The 16,784-nt window shown below is 37.5% G+C and overlaps 1 protein-coding gene across 1 annotated transcript in view; it reads left to right on the forward strand.

Moving 5' to 3' along the window:
- The window catches only part of IPO8 (importin 8), a 72,818-nt gene extending 57,067 nt beyond the window's left edge, over positions 1 to 15,751 (forward strand). Inside the window, exons 21-25 of the mRNA XM_004441173.3 lie at positions 5,764 to 5,984; positions 8,005 to 8,210; positions 10,171 to 10,374; positions 12,736 to 12,852; positions 13,788 to 15,751. Coding sequence (XP_004441230.2) covers positions 5,764 to 5,984; positions 8,005 to 8,210; positions 10,171 to 10,374; positions 12,736 to 12,852; positions 13,788 to 13,885 — 846 coding nt within the window. The 3' untranslated portion in view covers positions 13,886 to 15,751. The remainder of the gene's footprint in view (positions 1 to 5,763; positions 5,985 to 8,004; positions 8,211 to 10,170; positions 10,375 to 12,735; positions 12,853 to 13,787) is intronic.
- Positions 15,752 to 16,784: the final 1,033 nt, after the last annotated feature.

The raw sequence follows: 16,784 nt of genomic DNA on the forward strand, positions 1-16,784 counted from the left end.
AGTTCTACCAGGAGGCACAGAATGTCTGGTTGTCTCTCATCTTATGATGTTACTGCTGTTGGTGGTGATATTTGAATTCTGTCATTCTGTATTCATTTGTTAGCTGAAATATTTCTATGAAGAGAAATGTTTTCTCATCAATCATCAGATTACTCTCAGGAATAGTTGAGTATTTCCCTTTATTTACCATGACTCAAGATAATGTTCGTTTCCTAGCATCCTCCAAAGATGACCAGTGAGGTGTTTTGTTTTTGCTTTTTCTTGGAATTATTATGAACTTATAGATTGAAATTTATTTGATATGTTTCACTATATTTCAGGTATACAAAGTTGTTTCAACTTTGGCCGGTGGGAGCCTCTTGAATTTGTCATATGAGTGCTTTTGACCTGACTCTAGTAGTGTTTGGTAGTCTGCTTGCTATCTGGTATGACTAGATGTTCCAGGTTCATCTTGTACATTTCCTGCCCTACCCTGAGAAATGGTATTTCAAGACTGTAAGCACAAGGGATATTCATTGCTAGTGAGTTAGTCATTATTTATACAAAAGAGAGCTAGGAAATACATATCGTATCTTTTTAAAATTAATGCATCATTAATACACACAGATATTTCCGATTCAAATTCAGGACTACATTATTTTACCCAACCTAATTGATCCTGATCTATATCTCCCATACCAAAAATCCTGGTTCTCATCGTAATTACTTACTTGCTTTATCCCACTAATATGTACATTCAGTCTCAGAGTAATTATACCAATATTATCACCAATATATGATTACTATTGAAGTCTTAAGAATTTTCAGTACCTCTTATCACCAGGGTATATCCATACGCTAGGGATATATATAGCCAAAATACAGTCAAATCATAAATTTAAAGTCATTTAAAATAATCTGTTTGATTCATTTATTTCATTTTATTTTAATTTTTAGGGATTGCTTTAAAAATTTTTTTAATGAATACATAAGACATATGCATAGTTCCAAAGTCTAATTTACAAAACAAGGTACATGCATACCTTGGAGATATTGCAGTTTCAGTTCCAGACTATTTCAGTAAACCGAGTCACATGAATTTTTTGGTTTCCTAGTGCCTATAAAAGTTATGTTTACAGTGTACTGTAGTCTATGAAGTATGCAATAGCATTCTGTCTTAAAAAAATGTACATTCCTTAATTAAAAAATGACTTTATTGCTAACCATCATCTGAGCCTTCAGCAGGTTGTAGTCTTGTTGCTGGTGGAGGGTCTTGCCTTGATGCTGATGGCTGCTGACTGATGAGGGTGGTGGTCCTGAAGGTGGGGGGCTGTGGCAATTTCTTCAAATACGACAGTAATGAAATTTGCCGCATCAACTGACTCTTCCTTTCATGAACGATTTCGGGCTGGCTCCATGGCTTAGCGGTTAAGTGCGCGCACTCCGCTACTGGCGGTCAGGTTCGGATCCCGGGCACGTACCGACGCACCGCTTCTCTGGCCATGCTGACGCCGTGTCCCACATACAGCAACTAGAAGGATGTGCAACTGTGACATACAACTATCTACTGGGGCTTTGGGGAAAAACAAAAAAGGAGGAGGATTGGCAATAGATGTTAGCTCATAGCTGGCCTTCCTCAGCAAAAAAAGAGGAGGATTAGCACGGATGTTAGCTCAGGGCTGATCTTCCTCACCAAAAATAAATAAATAAATAATAAATAAAATTAAAAAAAAAAAGAATGATTTCTCTGTAGCATGCAGCACTGTTTGATAGCATTTTACTCATAATAAAACTTCTTTCAAAATTGGAGTCAGTCTTCTCAAACCCTCTCTCTGCTTTGTCAACTAAGTTTATGTAATATTTTAAATCCTTTGTTGTCATTTCAACAATCTGCACAGCATCTTCTCCAGGAGTAGATTCCGTCTCAAGAAACCACTTTCTTTGCTCATCCATAAGAAGCAACTCCTTATCTGTTCAAGTTTCATCATGAGATTGCAGCCATTCAGTCACATCTTCAGGCTCCATTTCTAATTTCTGTTTCTCTTGCTATTTCCACCACATCTGCAGTGACTTCCTCCACTGAAGTCTTGAATCCCTCGAAGTCATCCAGACTGCTTCCAAACTCCTGTTAATGTTGATATTTTGACCTCTTCCCATGAATCACAAATGTTTTTAATGGCATCTAGAATTGGTGAATCCTTTCCAGAAGGTTTTAAGTTTGCCCGGATCCATTAGAGGAATCACTATGGCAGCTCTAGCCTTACAAAATATATTTCTTAAATAACAAGGCTTGAAAGTTGAAATTACTCCTTGATCTATGGGCTGCAGAATGGGTGTTGTGTTAGCAGGCATGACAACGTTAATCTTGCCGTACATCAGAGCTCTTGGGTGACCAGGTACATTGTCACTGAGCAGTAATATTTTGAAAGGAATCTTTTTTCTGAGCAGTAGGTCTGAACAGTGGGCTTTAAATATTCAGTAAACCATGTTGTAAACAGATGTGCTGTCTTCTAGGCTTTGTTGTTCCATTTATAGAGCACAGGCAGAGTAGATTTAGCATAATTCTTAAGGGCCCTAGGAGTTTTGAAACATAAGTGAGCAGTGGCTTCAACTTAAAGTCACCAGCTACATTAGCCCCTAACAAGAGAGTCAGCCTGTCCTTTGAAGCTTTGAAGCCAGGCATGACTTCTCCTCTCTAACTGTGAAAGTCCTAGATGGCATCTTCTAATGTCCGGCTGTTTTGTCTACATTGAAACTCTTCTGTTTAGTGTAGCCACCTTCATTAATATCTTAGCCAGAGCATCTGGCTAACTTGCTGCAGCTTCTACATCAGCACTTGCTGCTTCACCTTGCACTTTTATGTTCTGGAGACAGCTTCTTTACGTAAACCTCATGAACCAACCTCTGCCAGCTTCAAACTTTTCTTCTGCAGCTTCCTCACCTCTCTCAGCCCTCACAGGATTGAAGAGGATTAGGGCCTTGCTCTGGATTAGGCTTTGGCTTAAAGGAATGTTGTGGCTGGTTTGATCTTCTATCCAGACCACTAAAACTTTCTCCATATCAGCAATAAGGCTGTTATGCTTTCTTATCATTCGTGTGTTTACTGAAGTAGCATTTTTTATTTCCTTAAAGAACTTTTCCTTTACATTCACAATTTAGCTACCTGTTTGGCTCGAGAGGCCTAGCTTTCAGCTTGTCTTGGCTTTTGACATGCCTTCCTCACTAAGTTTAATCATTTCTAGCTTTTGATTTAAGGTGAGAGACATGCAACTCTTCCTTTCACTTGAACACTTACAGGCCATTGTAGGGTTATTAATTGGCCTAATTTCAATATTGTTGTGTCTCAGGGAATAGGGAGGCCCAAAGAGAGAGAGAGAGATGGGGGAATGGCCTTTGGGTGGAGCAGTCAGAACACACAACATTTATCAAGTTCGTTGTCTTATACGGGCGCAGTTCATGGCGCCCCAAAACAATTACAATAGTAACATCAAAGATCACTGATCACAGTTCACCATAACAAATATAATAATAATGAAAGAGTTTGAAATATTGCGAGAATTACCAAAATGTGACACAGAGACATGAAGTGAACAATTGCTATTGGAAAAATGGTGCTAATAGACTTGCTCGGTGCAGGGGTGCCACAAACCTTCAATTTTTAAAAAACACAATATCTGCGAAGCACAATAAAACAAACGCAATAAAATGAGGTATGCCTGTATATTCAGGGAAGTCTATCTTCCATCCCTGTCCCCTCTACCCTTATTCTCTTTCCCCATTTCCCCCCCAGTTTTTAGTTCATCCTTTCATTTTAAAAAGTAAGCACACACACATATATATATATATATATATATATTTATTCTCTTCTCACCTTCTTAAACAATGGCATACTATACATGTTTTTTTCCATCTTGCCTTCTTCACTTAAATATATCCTGCAGATCACTCCATAGTAGTAAATAGTGATATTCTGCATAATCAGTCCTCATAATTGGTTTTGTTTTAATATAATATAAAGGGATAATTTTAGTTTTACTAGTTTTAAAACCTTAAAGTTTTTTTATATTCTTAATGGTTTTGTATGTAATCATAAATATTTGTTAAAATGAAACTTTATTATTAAAACATCTCAAAAAGAGCTTTTCAAGCTTAGTTTACATTTCCTTGTGGCTTCATTGATTCACAGTAATTATTTGACCATAGTAATAATTTTTAATGTAGCTTATATGCTATATTGTTGTGTCAACAAATCAGGACACTGGATATGAGAACAAATCAATAGAGTTAATCGAACTAATCATCTCTTTATAAAATATCAATCTTAAAATATCAATCTTAAAAGTAGCACATGTAATCATGTGTTTTGGTTTTATATATTATCCTACACAAGGCTAGTATTCTGCTGATCTGAATGTATTGATAGTTTGGCCTACTAAAGAAAACATATTAAATTTAACTCTTAAATTTCTACATGAAACTTTGAATATTTTTTTAATAGACTTCAGTTTTTAGAGCAGTTTTAGGTTCACAGCAAAATTGAACAGAAGATACAGAGATTTCCCACATACCCCTTGCCCCCACACATACTTAGCCTCCCCCATTATCAGCATCTCCACCAGGGTAGTACACTGATTACAATTGATGAGCCTATGCTGACGCATCATTATCACCCAGAGCCTACCGTTTACACTAGGGTTCACTCTTGGTGTTGTACATTTTATGGGTCTGGACAAATGTGTAATGACATGTATCCACCATGATAGTAACATACAGAGTATTTTCACTGCCCTGAAGATCCTCTGTGCTCTGCCTATTCATCCCATCCTCGCCCAAAACCTTGATTTTTAAAGTTTAATTTTAAAATGAGCTTATATTAAGACCTCAGAATTTTATTGTACACAATCATTTCAGCCCATTCCTTTTAATTGAAAATCACTATTAAGATTTCTAATAAAATTAGTTTATCAATATTGCACTTTAGAATTAGAGTCAGATGATTTTATTTTAATGTGCGAAGTCCACCATTTTTTCTTCAGTCTTTTACTTACACCAACAGGAATTTTCTTTTTTTTAAATTTTATTGAGATATAGTTGACATATAACATTATATTAGTTTCAGGTGTACAATGTAATAATTTGATCTTTGTATATATTATGAAATGATCATGACAATAAGTCTAATTAACATCCATCACCATACACAGTTACAAAAATTTTTTTCTCGTGATGCAGACTTTTAATATCTACTGTCTTAGCAACTTTCAAATATACAATACAGTATGATTAACTGTAGTCACCATGCTGTGCATTACATCCCCATAACTTATTTATTTAGGAATTTTATTTCTCAAGAGAAATTCTGATCATACATGCTTATTCTGAGTTTCATTCATTTATTTTCAATTTGATTTATCGAAGAAAAATTCCCTCCTCGTCCTTTTACCTTAAATGTGGAAGTGACTGAGTCTACATTTGGATTATGGCCATCATATGAGTGTGGACTCTTATAGGACAATCTTCAACTAACTGTAATCTGCACCTAAAAGGGAAGGGGACTTCCTGGCACTGCTCCAGGACCTCTTTTTGGCTATTTAATCTCTCTGGCTTTTTATGAGAATATAAATTTGTTTAATAACTCTAAAAACGATTTAAATAAGCAAAAATTTTGTTGTCATTAAGAGTATCTTATTTATTGATAACACTCTTTACCAACATTCAGCTTTCTATAAAAGTTACTTGGTTTCTCTGCGTATGGTTGATTCTCTTTTTCTTTTTTTCCTCTAGTGCATTCCACTCTTTGTTCAGCTTGTTTTGGAGAGACTAACCCGAGGGGTCAAAACGAGTGAGCTCCGTACTATGTGTCTTCAGGTTGCAATTGCTGCCTTGTACTACAGCCCTGATTTGCTGCTACATACTTTAGAACGAATTCAGTTGCCTCACAACCCTGGACCTATAACTGTACAGTTTATAAATCAGTGGATGAATGACACAGATTGTTTTCTTGGGTATGTGTCTTTTGGATTTTGCACTGCATTTCTGTTTCTGGGAAGTTGACTTTTTAATATGTACAGATAATGGCATGTAGAAAGATAATTTTCATATCTTAAGAGTTATTTTTAGTGTATTGTTAACATAATATTTAATTTTTAGAGAATTAAGGATGTGTTTCAGCAGTATAATCTAGTGGAAAGATTGCAGGCTCTGAAAATTAGGTATAGCCCTTCCCCACTTGTTTTTGACTTATATGTGTTGTTATATCTCTAGGCAACAAGAATTCAGTGTCCATCCAGGGTCCATACCTATTAAGTGTCTATGGGTAAAAACATTCTAAATGGAGGCAGGTTTCTAAGGAAAGTACCAGTCTGGTAATGCTATCATGTACCAGGATATTGAACTCTTTGCAGATCTCAAGGGAGCCTGTTCTCAAATGTGAGGTCAGAAGGATTCTTAGTTGTAGCCCAGATGCTGCCCTGCTAGGAGAGTTTGGCCTTATGTGAAGCACTGTCCTAGTTTTCAAACACAGGAAAAGTGAGGTCCCAAATCGTAGTTATATGCTCACCTCACGTGACCCAACACATATTAGTGACTGTGTTGTACTAGAATTTGACCTAGATTGCTGATTAATTTGTTTAAAACATTAGAAATAACTAGTGTTCTTCTGAGTTTTGTAAGATATCCTTTAGAAGAGTTTGCTGAGGGGAAAAGCCTTCCTTCCAGCAGGAGGAGTAGTTAGGACACTGCTAAGTGGTGGGGCTGTGATGGAGGCCTGAATTAGGATGGTAGGATAGGAATGGGGGACATATTTACAAGCTGCTATGTGTATTCTAATTTTTCTACTTGTAGGAGACTTGAATTTGTCCCTGATTTAGATGTCTTCTTAAAGCCTTAAAGGGAAGAACATACTTTAAAAGGAAATTGTGCTTAAAGTTATCTCTGACCAAGATTTACTGAGTAGAGATTTGGTCGTTCATAGTGATTCAGGTGGTGCACTTCTCTCTTTATTAGCATCTATAAGCAGTTTTCCAAAGATAGAAAGGCTGTCTCAGCTATTGCATAGGCTGGGCATTCTGGGATTGTGCTTCCTTGGATTCTTTAGCGCCCCACTTGATAATCATCTTTCCTGCTGTGATCCTCTTGACACCCAGTGCACTACTAGTTAGGGGCTACATGGATGAGAAAGCCCTCAGGTCAAGTACAGTTCCTGTTATAGTATACTACTTTGGCATTAGTAACTTGAATGAATCAAGCAATGCAAATAATGAAGAATAACAGAAGCTTGTAATATATTCATCATTGGGTTTGTTTTATATTACTCTCATTTTTAATAAATCTAATCATTGCCAATGAATTTTTTGTTCATGCCTGCAGTTTTAAGAGTGTTATATACCAATATAGTAGTGTTTTCATTCTTAATATTTTTAGGTTTAAACAACTTAAAAGAAACATTTAGTAAAGAAATGTGTGTAATGTATATTGGTCAAAATATTTTCCTTCAGAATTAAATTTTCCTCATCCTGTGTTATAGCAGAGGACATTTAATATGTTTACTTACAGTCATTAAGTTTAGCTTATTAGATGCTGAGTGTTTGAAATAGCTTTTGGCACCTGGGATTAGTGGTATAATATATGTGCCAAGAAACCTTGTGGACCAATCTAATGAAGACTTAAGTCTAAGGAATTTTTCCTTTTCTTCATTGGATAGGAATTTTATGCTGTCAAATACCGGTATTCCTGCTTTAATAAAACTTGTTATGCCAAGGCCCACATATAGCATTTATATTAATCATAAATTGATAATACAGCAGGATTTAACATATTAACTGCAGACTCCCATTAAGTGATGATAATTATTGGTTTACAAAGCTTGATTTACATAGGATTTATGAGTACAAAATGGGGGATACCTCTGTATAATTCCAATGAATGAACCTTAGGGTACACCTTGGACATTCTTTTTGAAAAGAGGACATTCAGAATTTGTCCTCATTTCTCATGTGCACGTTTTTTTTCCTTTGTAATTTGTAGGCATCATGACCGGAAGATGTGTATAATAGGATTGAGTATCCTTTTGGAATTACAAAATCGACCTCCTGCAGTAGATGCCGTGGTGGGGCAGATTGTGCCCTCAATTCTTTTCCTTTTCCTTGGCCTAAAGCAGGTCTGTGCTACTAGACAGCTAGTAAACCGGGAAGATCGCTCCAAAGCAGAGAAAGCTGATATGGAAGAAAATGGTAAAGTCTTCTAATTGCAATGTATGCTAGAATTGATTTTTATTTGAGCATGCGTTTTCTTTGAGTTTTAGTCTATTTGGAGTTATTAAACAGATTTACATTCTTTGCCCTGTTGTCCATTTAAGAAATATTTTGGGTTTGGTAGACTTAATTATATCATGTGATATAAATTTAGATTTGTTCACATTTGACACTTAAATCATTTATTATTAAGCCCAATGAATGTTGTTACACGCTGGGAAATACATTTATAACAGAATCAAATGGTCTTGATAATAAGTTAGCAACCCAGTATTTCATTTTCTTGTTTGTGCCAATAGTCTCAGTGAAGGCAGCAGCCATGAATTAAAAGAACCATGAGATTAAGAGCAGAAGTGTGAGTACAGCAGATTAGTAGAGAGTGCCTGATTTTTTGTATAATGGTTCTTTGGTAACTCCTCATCAAACATTATAATTGGGAGATATTTGTGGTTTACATATTAATAAATTTAGAATAAAGGACATAAATGAAGGTGATTTGCTTAATCAAGAGTCAATAAGATTGTTAGAGTCAAGAATATTAGATCTTTATTTTATGGTATTGCAAAACTACTTGCTAGGGCCCAGAAAGTAACGTGGAGTTTTTCCTCTTCTGGTTAAAAACAGATACTTCTTTAACTGATAAAAATCAGAACTTTTCCTGGAAAACATACAGCTCTATTTTTGATGCTAAATTCTATGATTTCAGCATGTGTAGGTTTAAAACATTTTGCATTTAACTGGCATCATCCCAGTTTGTTCATATACGAGAATGGTACCCTTCCCCCGCTGCCAACATAAAGCATGTCTTCTAATTTTTTTGTTTTTCTGAATTCTTCGTAGGTCTTTTGTAGTAATGCTTCTTTACTAGAAGTTTTTTTTTTTTTTTTTTGGCTAAGTATGTGCCAACAATTGTAGAATTCTTTTTTTCTGTATGTGACAATGTTCTCTTTCTAATTTTTTGCTTTGCTCACTATTGGTTTATAACTAATATGACTTGGGGGATGTTTTCTGGTAATATTCCAGACTTCCTTGTTGAATTTCCTACTGAAGTATAGAATGATTAATTAGCAAAGGTATTTCTTGCTGTCTTTGTAATTATACCTTTGCCATATGTATGTGTAGGTGTGTGTAGGGGTGTGTGTGTGTGTATGTATATATATTTTTTTCCATGTATGTGGTCAAAACTATGGTTTTTTGCTTTATCCCTAAAACTACCTTGCAGTTTAACCCAGGTGCTTCAGTATAGCGTGTTTTGTAGAACTAGTTTTAGATTAACGTTGACTGGTTTGGGTTTACTCCAGGTTTTTCCTCTTAGGTTGCTTTTGTTCTGCATTTACTACCTTCTGGTTATTTACAGTTCTGGGCTAACTGCTTGGAACAGACCGACACTGAAGATAGAAACAGAATCCATGGTGATATACAAGTCAGCTGACAACTTTTCAACCCACATGAGGCTATTTTTCCTTTACATTTCTATATTTTTTTGTGTATATGAGCAGAAATAACCTTCTCATTTGAGACTTCTGAGCAGTTCATAACCAACTTAGTTAATTGTTAAGAGACCCAAATTCTCAGTGGGAGGTCATTGTTATTTAAAACATATCATTTTGTCTTATTTTTTGAAAGAAGTTAATTTGGGAATCTGTAGTTAAACAGTATTTTTATATGAATGAATGTGAGGCAGCCATAGCAAAACAGTAGTAATGTTCAGGTGGACCACAGATTTAAGAATAGTTGGAAATTGTTTTCAGTGAGGAGGATAAAGTCTTTTTCATTCTTGCAAACTGTAGTTAAGAAAAGGTTTATTTTTATAATTTTATATAAAATTATATGGTAGTTTTTCCATTTCCAGAATGTCATTTTATAATTTTTGTTTTCTTTATGGAATAATTTTATATTTTGTGTTTTTATTCCTTTTAAATAATTAATGGATTCACAGAGGAGATTTCAAGTGATGAAGAGGAGACGAATGTAACTGCTCAAGCAATGCAGTCAAATAATGGAAGAGGTGAAGATGAAGAGGAAGATGATGATGACTGGGATGAAGAAGTGTTGGAAGAGACTGCCCTTGAGGGATTTAGCACTCCACTGGACCTTGACAATAGTGTGGATGAATATCAGTTTTTTACACAAGCTCTGCTAAGTATGTCTTTACTCTCTGAATCTTCACATATTTTTTCTAAACTCTTTTTTCATTTCCGTGTGTTAGAAGTTGTTTTGGGATCTGCCCAAAATTGGTTTAGAGTCCTTTAAAAAATTATATTTATTTTTATTATAGAAATCCCCAAACATACACAAAATGAGAGGGAATAGCACAATGAAACACCCATCACCCAGTTCCAGCAACCTTCATCATCATAAAGTGGCAGGGTGAGGCTTCAGGTTATCCTCACAAAAGTAATTTCAGGCAAGAGTGTCTGCATATATTGCTCATCCTCTGGGTAGAAATGGACAAGCATTTTTACGGAAAAGAATAAAGTATCTCACATATGTCGCTTAAAAATTGTGACCATAAACTTATTGGCAATTCACAATCCCTTTGGGAAGGAAGAGAGTCCAGCTGCCATAAGAGAGTAACTTTTTACTACATAAGCAATTTACCAATTTTGTACAGCAAAGGACGCTATAAATAGTTAAAGGACTCGTAAAAGATTGAGAGAAAATATTTGTCACATACATATCATAGGCTTAAGATCCACAGTTTACAAAGGCCTCCTCTAAATGAGTAAGACCAATAACCCAGTATAAAAATGAGAGATGTAAATGGAAAATTTATAGAATAAAAATAAATAAACCAATGAAAATATTTAGAAAATTATTATAAAGAAATTATACTGAAAAAAAATCCCACTAATATAAATCATTTGTTTTATAGTTACATATTATTTCTATGGTAATACCATACTTTACTTATTTCCACTGATGGACATATAAAAGTATTTTCAGTTTTTTTGCCATTATAAGCAATTAAATAAGTGAACATCCTTGTGTATAAAATATTGTTACTAACAAAACAATGCTAGTGTAATATATTGGCATTATTTAGTGTCGTTACAAATACAAAGATAAAATCACCTCTTTTATTGAAATTTAGGGCCGGCTCCGTGGCTTAGCGGTTAAGTGCGTGCGCTCTGATGCTGGCAGCCCGGGTTCGGATCCCGGGCGCGCCCCAAGGCACCACTTCTCCGTCCAACGCGAGGCCGAGTCCCACGTACAGCAACTAGAAGGATGTGAACCTATGACATACAACTATCTACTGCAGCTTTGGGGGGAAAAACATGAATAAATAAAATCTTTAAAAAAAAAAAAAAAAAAAAAGAAATTTAGCGGGAACTAGAGGTAGAGAGTACAGGGAATGATATTCCAAAGCATGGGGAAAATAAGAGCATAAGTGTGGAGATGGGAATACAGAGGGTATGCTCTAAGGCAGTTGCTTCCAGACCTGGTATGCTTCATAATCAGCAAGGAAGCTTTTAGGTCTTGGGGGGGATCTCAGGATATGAATTTTGAAAATCCTCCTCAAGTGATAGGCAACCAGCTTTGGATCATCGTGTAAGGACCACTGTTTAAAGTCTGTGAAGTAATAAAATGGGACCGAATTGTACCAACCTTGAGTTCTGGACTGAGGTGGTCTTTATTTAATTGCCCATTGGCGTGTTGTTGAACGTTTTTCTGTAAAGAAGTGACCTTGGGGATGTAGTAGTTTTCCTCAGGAGAGTTATCGGATGATGATGTGCAAAAAGAACTGAAGGGGACTCGACTCAGGAACCAAGCATTAGGAGATTACTTTGTTAATTTAGGAGTAATAGGACCCTGGAGTGGGAGGATGGCATTCGATGGAAAGAAGCCTATAGGTGAAAGACTTCAAGAAAGCAGCAGAGACTTGGATGTGGACAGGGCGTGGTTAAAGATGATAGGGATTTACAGTGGTTGACTAGGAGACTGATAGAACTAGTAATGGAAATGGGGAAATGAGGGCTTGGGAGGTAAAATGTTCAATTTGATTTTGAGGTGAGCTATCCAAATGGAAAAGTCTGGAAGGCTTAGGGAATGGTTTTGCCTAAAGGTACAAAATTGAGTTCTTGGTATAAGAGCAGTGCTGAAGCTGCAGGTGGGATGAGAATTCCGGAGGAAAATGGTACCAAGTTGAGTACAGGGGTTTCCCAAGATCTGGATTTTAGGGAGCATTCATAGTTAGTAAAACTCCAAGACGAAGAGGAGATGGTGATGGAGGCAGAGAACTAGGCAAAGCAGAGATTTGGTGTCCTAACCTTCCTCTGATAGCCCCACATAGTTGGTACTAAAGTGAGTACTCAGGAATAATTCTTTGTTGGAATAAGTTTTATCACCTTGTGTTTATCATAGTACTGTTCTCTTGGTGTCTTACTGTCTGTGATCATTTCATTATAATTTGATCACATCACTTTTATTCTCTGAAATAATAATTGCCACTGGACTCCTTTATCTTTTCCTCCTTCCCCTATGCATCCCCAAAATGCAACAGCTGTGCAGAATCGGGATGCTGCCTGGTACCAACTGCTGATGGCACCGCTCAGTGAGGATCAGAGGAGGGCGCTGCAGGAGGTGTACACACTGGCAGAGCACCGGAGGACAGTGGCAGGTCAGCCAGGGTGATTTCCTGATTCGAGTGCATGTGGAGGAGTGCCAATAGCCTTATTTTATCAGCCTGGTGGCACCTAGGTAACTTTTTAAAATTGTTAGAGGCCAACCTGTCAAGATAATAAGAAATTATGAGTATTGTATGATCTTTTTAATAACTCATGATATCTTAGCTCTGCAAAACACTGTGCATTAATATGTGTCTTTTAGTGGTGTTCTTATTCACATCCTTATCCTATTTTGGAGCCAAAGGTAAGACGTAAGGGTTGGTATGAGTCTTGCTGAGGGAGAGTTAATCAATTGGATCACCCATCTAAACTTCTTAACCACAGATGGACCAAAGGCATTTTATGAGTTCTTGCAAAGAGCTTATATTCCTGGAAATGAAATACTCTCCATTTCTATTTCTTGGGCTGTATGTGTTGGTGATTCTTTTTGATTTTCAGTTTTTAAACTGGAGAAATTATTTTATGCAGACATTATTATGGTCCCTCCTGGAAAATCAATGGAAAAGATTTTGTAATTAAAAAAATATTTTAGTGGGAAACATCATGGAATAGGCATCTAGAGTTTAGAACCCAGGTTCTTCTGCGTAGACGTAGATTTTCAGTCCTGCACAGATTCTGTATCAGCCCTCCTGATGTGAGAGGTCTGGGCGTCCTTTCACCAGTAGACTGTGGAGCGGGCGGAACCCAACTTTGAGGCTTGTTTTCATTTCACTCATTTTTAGCAAATCGTTTTTCCATGATGGTAAACATAACTGCTTCCTGACATGGGTCTGTTAAAGGCCAATGCTCAGTTGGGCAGAGTAATTAATACCACGAGTCACATTCCTTCATAGTGCTAAGTATAAAGAATCTGGCTCCTTTGAGGTTGTTTCCAACCTTGTCACCTTAAATACTCTTCGTTTTTTCCCTTTCTCTCGGCGAATGCCAGAGGCAAAGAAGAAGATCGAACAACAGGGAGGCTTCACCTTTGAAAACAAAGGAGTCCTCTCGGCGTTTAACTTTGGGACTATGCCCAGCAACAACTGAAAGCAGGAACCTCAGCTGACCAAATGTCATCGCCACGTTGTACTTCACCAGGCGAAGGTGAGGGTCGGGGAGGAGGAGGGACCGCTCCTGCTGTGCCAGTTACCGCCTGGCGCTAGGTAGCACTTTTATCCACTCTCCCCTTCCCCTTTGACCTTTCTCACCCTGAAATATATATTTTAAGCAGCTACTGTAATGTATGAAATTAAAGAAAAACAAAATCATTGGACTGAAAAGGACAAACATGCTCCAAAGGATGAACGACCAAGGTGGTTTTCGAGGCTTGGATTGATTGCACGTCTCAGGTTTTTGCCATGCAGAATCAATGGATTTATGCGGATAACAGTGCCTTCTGTTGTACATGAATTATCTGAAACATTTTTTTGGAGTGCATTGCAATTTTTTTTAAAGCATAAAACATATTTCTAGATATAATGTAAACCTTGGCTCTATGTTGACTTATTCTGCATTTTACTATGTGAATTTACTGTCAGGCAGTTAGCTACAAGTCGCTCTGGTTTCAAAAACATCACTGCTCCCCTTGCTCACCCTGCTGCTGGGGGCTTTCTTCAGGGGTTGTGAAATATGCACTGGCTCTGGTTTCTCATAAGATGTTTTGTGGCTTTCATAAGAAGTGTCTTATTCCCTCTTCCATCATATTTTTCAGCCCTTCTGAAAGGGATGGTGTTTCTTTTGGAGTCAGCAAATATGAGTGTCAATTTCATTCGTAACCTGATAAGTTCAGGACTCAAAAATTTTTTGGCTGCAAGTGGCAGGGACTCTTTAGTCACTGGAATTAACGATAAGTCCCAGTATATTCTGAGTGTTGTACTTAATTTCGCAATGAATTGGTAATTGTCCTAAAGCACATTGAACTTCTAGGAGAGAGGTGCTGCATAAGCACGCTGTCTTTCTGGATGGGGGCTTGCGTTTTCAGTAACTTATCATTCCAGCTGTGTTGGACCTGGGTCCAAAACATTTTGTAACAATATTTTTTATCTGGGAAAAAGACCCAAATAACTTCTTGCTTTCTCACACATCTGAATTTCCTCCTACCTGATTTGTTCTAGTCTTTATTGTAGCTCAGTTTGGCTTCTTAGATCTTTCAAGGGTTGGGGATATTGGTCAGCTGCACTCTTAGATGTAAGACAGCCTATAGGGAATATTGCAGATGGAGGTTACAGCTGTTTTTCTGAACTGATTTGAGACCAGAACATAGACGATATTGTTTTCATTCAGTAAAGTGAAAATATATTTTCAGAACTTAATATATTACTGGATGTGACACAGTTTTCCATTTTTGCGAAATGTCTGCAGCTTCTATTTCTCATCAGTGGCTGGAGGAATTTTCTCCAGGTGCTTCCTATATTGCCATCCCTTGTTAATATTAACTCTTTTTAGAATTTTAGGTTATTTAAGTAGTTTTTACAGAAGTAGCCTAAGAAGCCATGAGTTTTGGAGTTAAATGATCCCCTGCTTTCCCCTGTCCTTCTCTTCCCAAGGCATTGATGCTGAATGTGCCAACTGGTGGTTAGAAGAGAAAGACGGCATTTGGGGAAATTTTAGATATCTTAAGCTTTGAAACTCTTCTTATTCTCCCCATGTCCCAAATGGTTTAATTTTAACATAAATAATATGCCTTCACACTGGATTGTAAAAGGCATGTAATTTTATTTTTGTGATGTATTGTCTTCTGCAGTATTAAAGGGAAAGAGGTGTTCATGTGTATCATCCTATCTTGTTTTTGAAGCCAGGGTAGTTGTATAATTTTGTTACCAGCAGTGCTAACCTGAATGTGATCTGGTTACCTTGGAAATGCAGGAACTTACATGAATGTACTGTAAAATAAAATGCGGAGTGATTCCCAGATTCTGAACTCTTCTGTGTGAAATGTTTTCTGAAATGTGGAGGTGCATTAGGCCAGTGATAAAAACCCATCAGTGTGTTTTGCTGACTTATGGGGACCTGAGCAAGGCAGCCGTTGGTCTGGGAGGATAACAAGGGCCCATCAGGAGCAGCTGGAGAGTGGGGAGTGGTTGGGAGCTAGAGCCTGTCTCATCAACCATGGCATCCATGCAACAGAAGCTCTGAAAAAGCAAAGGGCCTTCAACCACATCAAGGCCTTGAAGGAAAGGAAAAGGTACCTGAAACCAAGCCATTTTCTGATGGGCCGCCGTCAGATTAGGAGCAGTCAAAATGATAAATCTTGTCCATCTTATTCTCAGTTACTTACCTAGTACCACAGTAAGCTCCTTTTCCCCACCTCTAATTTATGGTAAGACCACACTGAGCCAGTAAATTGTTAATCAGTGAAAATCCTAAGGCAGAAAACAATTATTTTAAATTCTGTCATTTAAGTAATATAATGAATTACAGTCCAGCTTTCTTTTCAGCAAGGGAGACTGGAAACTGTGATAAGTCCATGGAGGAAATCAAGGAAAACCTGGTCCTGTGATCAAAGACCACCAGAGTGTGTGTGTGTGTGTGGGTGTGCGTGCGCACGCGCGCACATGCATTTCATCTGTAAAAAAAATTATTCCAGATAAACCTTACACGGTAATCCTTCCTGTCCCCGTTTCACTCTCTCCATTGAGATCAGCATACAAGTGCTGACTCTGCGTGGGTTGGAAACTTCTTGGGCAGTCTGCTAGTGAGTAAGGCCACAAAATCAATGGACAAAGGGTTGGACTTTGCTTTAGGAAGGAGCACAAACACGAGGACAATTGTGGCTGATCCTGCAGCCAGGAGAGAGGCGTGTATGCAACAGAAAGTGAGTGGCGGATTGGCGGGAGAGTCTGAGGCAGACAGCAGTGCTGGCATAGGGAGGAGAGGGCTGTGTCGTGGGGAAGAGGGAGTGCAAGGCTCTGCCGTCATGGAGGGAGGTGAGTGATGCACGTGCTCC

This window comes from Ceratotherium simum, chromosome 17 (assembly GCF_057802395.1).
Source record: "Ceratotherium simum simum isolate JZ-2026a chromosome 17, ASM5780239v1, whole genome shotgun sequence".
NCBI classification, from domain to species: Eukaryota; Metazoa; Chordata; class Mammalia; order Perissodactyla; family Rhinocerotidae; genus Ceratotherium; species Ceratotherium simum.